The sequence below is a fragment of the Colobus angolensis genome, unplaced genomic scaffold (assembly GCF_000951035.1).
Source record: "Colobus angolensis palliatus isolate OR3802 unplaced genomic scaffold, Cang.pa_1.0 Scaffold160, whole genome shotgun sequence".
Lineage (NCBI taxonomy): Eukaryota > Metazoa > Chordata > Mammalia > Primates > Cercopithecidae > Colobus > Colobus angolensis.
In genome coordinates, this window is record NW_012114711.1 from 7,160,260 (window position 1) to 7,166,854 (window position 6,595).

At 37.8% G+C, this 6,595-nt stretch overlaps 1 protein-coding gene across 2 annotated transcripts in view; it reads left to right on the forward strand.

Annotated features, from left to right (window-relative positions):
- Positions 1 to 6,105, forward strand: part of LRRN1 (leucine rich repeat neuronal 1) — a 47,689-nt gene extending 41,584 nt beyond the window's left edge. The window contains exon 2 of one of the 2 annotated variants that reach the window (XM_011937249.1): positions 2,859 to 6,096. In XM_011937249.1, the coding sequence (XP_011792639.1) occupies positions 3,138 to 5,288 (2,151 nt within the window). In that variant the 5' untranslated portion in view covers positions 2,859 to 3,137 and the 3' untranslated portion in view covers positions 5,289 to 6,096. Of the gene's footprint in view, positions 1 to 2,858 lie in introns of both variants that reach the window. The other variant, XM_011937250.1, reaches the window with a different exon arrangement.
- Positions 6,106 to 6,595: the final 490 nt, after the last annotated feature.

Genomic DNA, 6,595 nt, shown 5'->3' on the forward strand with positions numbered 1-6,595 from the left:
AGGCTGGAGTGCAGTGGCGCCATCTTGGCTCATTGGAACCTCCGCCTCCCGGGTTCAAGCGATTCTCCTGCCTCAGGCCCCTGAGTAGCTGGGAATACAGGCGTGTATCACCACACCTGGCTAATTTTTGTATTTTTAGTAGAGACAGGGTTTCACCATGTTGGTCAAGTTGGTCTCGAACCCCCAACCTCGTGATCTGTGCCCCTTCAGCCTCCTAAAGTGCTGGGATTACAGGCATGATCCACCACGCCTGGTCCGTATTTTTTCATTTCATAGAATTTCCAGATAAAAGTCAGAGTCAAACTAGTTTTATAATACTGAAAAGTTTTGCAAATACAGGCATGTCACTTAATGATGGGGATATGTTCTGAGAAATGTGTCATTAGGTGATTCCATCATTGTGCAAATGTCATAGAGTATATTTACATAAACCTAGGTGGTATTGTAGCCTATATGTTATACCCTATTGCTCCTAGGATGCAAACCTGTATAGCATGTTACTATCCTGAAGGCAATAGGCAATTGTAACACAATGGCATGTATTTGTGTATTGAAACATAAAGGTATAGTAAAAATATGGTACTATGAATACAATTTTATGGGACTACCATTGTATATGCGGTCCATCATTGGCCAAACTCTCCTTATGGTGGCACAAGACTACATAGTAACCAGTAAATGGTGAAGTAACCAGACTTGGAGATGAGGAGGAGGGAGAAGAATGCCAAATGTGTATTTCCTCCCACCAAGACTAGAAGGCATCTAGTATCAGGCAACACACTTATTTCCTACTCCTACACAATCATTTCCTACTCCTGTCTCACACTTGCCAGAATCTGGATTTGATTATTTTTTTTTTTGTCAGACCAGTAATGCAGTTTTCATATTTTGTATAACAAAAAAGTTGTAGGACTTTTTCTTCTTACTATGAAAATATGACTCATTAAATACATAACTTTTAGTACTGGCTATTTGTATTCTTATACTCTTAGTCACAAAGATTACTATGTTTTACAAAGTCAAAAGGTTATTAATAGCAGCTAGCATGAATTCAGAGCTTACTATGTATTGAGCACTGGGTTTAAACACATATGCTCGATTTTATTAGATCCTTATGAGTAGGAAGGTAAAGAATACACTAGTCACTCAAGTTCCTTCAGTGCTCAAGACTCAAGTGCACTATAGCAAGACAAACACCAGGAAAACATGTAACTCTGCTTTGAATACTTTAGCAAGTGAATGGCCCAGTTTGGGAAAGCAAGACAAACACTGGATCCATAATGGCTTTTTACACCTGATAGGAATGCAGAAAAAATAGAACCATTAACTACTAATATTATCTTTGCACACAGGTGAGCAGTACATATCTGACTTCAGAAGATTTTATTGAAATCAATAGATGATGGTTAATAAAAACAAATATTCTCAGCTTTCCTTCCTTCACTTGTCCTCTGATAACCACTATTTAGCTAAAACTAAAATGGATTAGAGATATACGATGATGAATAACAACTATTATTAACTTTTGTGAGCATATAATGTGAGTCAGCTACTACACTAAGAACTTTACATAGATTCCCTTAATTTTCTCAATAATCCTATGAGAACTGTGCTTGTATGAGCAACGCCATTTTATAACTGAAGATACTTGAGGCTTCAAGAGGTTATGTAAACATGTTCATGGTCAACAGTTATTAAACGGTGAGTGACATTCTCATGAGATTAATGAAATCATCTGTGTGAGATACAAATACATCTATTGTGTATGTTTGTGTTTTTAAATGGAGACCAGTGGTATGACAGAATGAAGTCCTTTTATTATTCAGTCAAGATCTGATGTGGCTATTCGAATATAGGAAAAACTGATGTTTTCCTTTTTTGGTTATATTAAATTAACTTTAAAAATAATAACTTTATCAAGATATAATTCACATAACATAATTTGCTCATTAAAATGTTTGAGTCAAGAGTTTTTAGAAGAGTCACAGAATTGTGCAACCATCACCACAATCTTTGGAATATTTTCATCATCTCAAAAAATACTTTGTAGCCTTTAGCACCCTTCCCAGTGTGCCCCCCCATACCCCTGGCCATAGGCAACTACTAAATTACTTTCTGTCTCTGCAGGTTGTCCTATTCTTGATACTTTGTATATGTGGAATCATACAATATGTGATCTTTTATGACTGGCATCTTTCAAGCATGTTTTTGATGTTTTCATCCATGTTGTAGAATATTAAATTAACTTTTTGCATAAGAATAATTGAGCTAGAAAAGCATTGGCTGAATATGTCTACAGAATGTACCATTTAGAAAAGAAACAATTCCTGGAGACAAATGAGGTATTAACTAAAATGTAAAGAACTGAAAATTAGCTTTGAGTCTTTAATAAGCTACCATTCATGTTTTGCTTTTACTAGGAATGAACTTTTAATGTTTTGGAGCTATAAATGTAGTTTCTAAAGACATCTTTGTTTTTAAAAAATGACATCTGCAGGCTTTTTCTTAGTGTTCCTAGTGTGTATGAATGTGTGCATTTGTGTGTGTGTGTGTGTGCACGTTTAGTGACTTTACATGTGTATACATACAACTGTACACAGTCATATGACTCTGGTGGTACATGGAGTCTAAATTTAATTGTAAAATTGAAGGAGTTCTAAAATTAGTTTTAGTATAGTAAGTGGGATATAGTAAGAATGTCCTACAATTTAAAAGCCTATTTGGTTATCCTGAATGGATTTTGAATGTATTCAATACTAGGTTTGCGAGTGACTGTGCCTTTTTAGTAAACAAAAGAAAGGCTGTAACGTAGAAAGTATATGGAATAAGCATAACATCTGTCCTAATCTAATTTTCAGGCACATCTCCAGACTTCAATTTGGCTGAAGTAACTCATGCCACGGACCTGTGCACACGCCTGGAATTGAAAGACACAGTTTAAAAGACTTCAGATTGCTTTCTGCCTTTTGAAAACTCCTGAAAACCATCCTTTTGGACTCTGGAATTCTACACAGCTCAACCAAGACTTTGCTTGAATGTTTACATTTTCTGCTCGCTGTCCTACATATCACAGTATCGTGTTCACGTTTTGTTAAAACTTAAGGGTGTCAGGAGTTGAGCTTGCTCAGCAAGCCAGCATGGCTAGAATGAGCTTTGTTGTAGCAGCTTGCCAATTGGTGCTGGGCCTACTAATGACTTCATTAACTGAGTCTTCCATTCAGAATAGTGAGTGTCCACAACTTTGCGTATGTGAAATTCGTCCCTGGTTTACCCCACAGTCAACTTACAGAGAAGCCACCACTGTTGATTGCAATGACCTCCGCTTAACAAGGATTCCCAGTAACCTCTCTAGTGACACACAAGTGCTTCTCTTACAGAGCAATAACATCGCAAAGACTGTGGATGAGCTGCAGCAGCTTTTCAACTTGACTGAACTAGATTTCTCCCAAAACAACTTTACTAACATTAAGGAGGTCGGGCTGGCAAACCTAACCCAGCTCACGACGCTGCATTTGGAGGAAAATCAGATTACGGAGATGACTGATTACTGTCTACAAGACCTCAGCAACCTTCAAGAACTCTACATCAACCACAACCAAATTAGCACTATTTCTGCTAATGCTTTTGCAGGCTTAAAAAATCTATTAAGGCTCCACCTGAACTCCAACAAATTGAAAGTTATTGATAGTCGCTGGTTTGATTCTACACCCAACCTGGAAATTCTCATGATTGGAGAAAACCCTGTGATTGGAATTCTGGATATGAACTTCAAACCCCTCGTAAATTTGAGAAGCTTAGTTTTGGCAGGAATGTATCTCACTGATATTCCTGGAAATGCTTTGGTGGGTCTAGATAGCCTTGAGAGCCTGTCTTTTTATGATAACAAACTGGTCAAAGTCCCTCAACTTGCCCTGCAAAAAGTTCCAAATTTGAAATTCTTAGACCTCAACAAAAACCCCATTCACAAAATCCAAGAAGGGGACTTCAAAAATATGCTTCGGTTAAAAGAACTGGGAATCAACAATATGGGAGAACTCGTTTCTGTCGACCGCTATGCCCTGGATAACTTGCCTGAACTCACAAAGCTGGAAGCCACCAATAACCCTAAACTCTCTTATATTCACCGCTTGGCTTTCCGAAGTGTCCCTGCTCTGGAAAGCTTGATGTTGAACAACAATGCCTTGAATGCCATTTACCAAAAGACAGTTGAATCCCTCCCCAATCTGCGTGAGATCAGTATCCATAGCAATCCGCTGAGGTGTGACTGTGTGATCCACTGGATTAACTCCAACAAAACCAACATCCGCTTTATGGAGCCCCTATCCATGTTCTGTGCCATGCCGCCCGAATATAAAGGGCACCAGGTGAAGGAAGTTTTAATCCAGGATTCGAGTGAACAGTGCCTCCCAATGATATCTCATGACACCTTCCCAAATCGTTTAAACATGGATATCGGCATGACGGTTTTCCTAGACTGTCGAGCCATGGCTGAGCCAGAACCTGAAATTTACTGGGTCACGCCCATTGGAAATAAGATAACTGTGGAAACCCTTTCAGATAAATACAAGCTAAGTAGCGAAGGTACCTTGGAAATATCTAACATACAAATTGAAGACTCAGGAAGATACACGTGTGTTGCCCAGAATGTCCAAGGGGCAGACACTCGGGTAGCAACAATTAAGGTTAATGGGACCCTTCTGGATGGTACCCAGGTGCTAAAAATATACGTCAAGCAGACAGAATCCCATTCCATCTTAGTGTCCTGGAAAGTTAATTCCAACGTCATGACGTCAAACTTAAAATGGTCGTCTGCCACCATGAAGATTGATAACCCCCACATAACATATACTGCCAGGGTCCCAGTAGATGTCCATGAATACAACCTAACACATCTGCAGCCTTCCACAGATTATGAAGTGTGTCTCACGGTGTCCAATATTCATCAGCAGACTCAAAAGTCATGCGTAAATGTCACAACCAAAAATGCCGCCTTCGCACTGGACATCTCTGATCAAGAAACCAGTACAGCCCTTGCTGCAGTAATGGGGTCTATGTTTGCCGTCATTAGCCTTGCGTCCATTGCTGTGTTCTTTGCCAAAAGATTTAAGAGAAAAAACTACCACCACTCACTAAAAAAGTATATGCAAAAAACCTCTTCAATCCCACTAAATGAGCTGTACCCACCACTCATTAACCTCTGGGAAGGCGACAGTGAGAAAGACAAAGATGGTTCTGCAGACACCAAGCCAACCCAGGTTGACACATCCAGAAGCTATTACATGTGGTAACTCAGAGGATATTTTGCTTCTGGTAGTAAGGAGCACAAAGACGTTTTTGCTTTATTCTGCAAAAGTAAACCAGTTGAAGACTTTTGTATTTTTGACTTTGCTAGTTTGTGGCAGAGTGGAGAGGACGGGTGGATATTTCAAATTTTTTTAGTATAGCGTATCGCAAGGGTTTGACACGGCTGGCAGCGACTCTAGGCTTCCAGTTTGTGTTTGGTTTTTATTCTTATTATTATGATTATTATTATATTATTTTATTTTAGTTGTTGTGCTAAGCTCAGTAATGCTCTTCTAACTACAGTGCTCAATAAAATGATTAATGACAGGTTGGGGTTCCCCCGTGCTTTTACCAGTAGCATGACCCCTTCTGAAGCCATCGGTAGAAAGTACCTTGTCCTCCAAAAAGCTAACATACAGTTTTGAAGCAGCATTGAAACTTTTGTAGCAATCTGGTCTACAGACTTTTAACTCAAGAAGCTAAGGCTAGACTTGTTACCTTCGTTGAATGATGTTAGTTGACTGTACTGTAATGTTGTATCAACTGAATTGAATGTTTGCCTTTAAACAATGAATTTTCTTTTTCTTTCCTTTTTTTTTGTAATAAAGAGGCTTAGAACAAGCTAACAGGCAATAGAAATATGTATATCAATTTTTTAATGTAACAAACTACATGTTAATTGTTATCTTATTCTTTTTATCTTTAGTAGACACTTTTAAAAGAAAAGACAATTTTGTTGTGTTTACTCACCAAAACGTGGTGTATAATGAAGAGAGAACTATAATAAATTAGTTTTGTTCTGATTTTTTAGAACACTTGCAATAATGTATCATTTATAGTTCTTGCTAGTTGCAGTGGTAATATTTTTCACATCCATAAAAACAACCACCAAAATAAATCAGCTGTAGCATGTTGCTGTTTAAAGCTAGGCCCTAAAAGATTTTAATTCTTTTTCTAAGGGAAGAAATGTCTATTTTAATTAAGATATTTTAATGAACAGGATTTCTGTATTTTAAATAGTACTGACTAGCACATAATGGGCAGTGGGAGGGTGGTTCATATGAAGAAAAAAAGGTGTATTGTTGTATCCCATGCATAAAGGTAAATATACATATACACACACACACACACCCAATATATTCATATACACACACATCCCAACCTGTCACACATAATGCTTGTGTATATATATGAATATATTGGATATGTTATTTCTGTAAGAGTTTTGTTAAAACCTGATTTTCTTTTGTAGTATCCACATTCTTCATCAAAGTACAAAAACATCTACGAAGTGTCCCAAAATGTATGACAT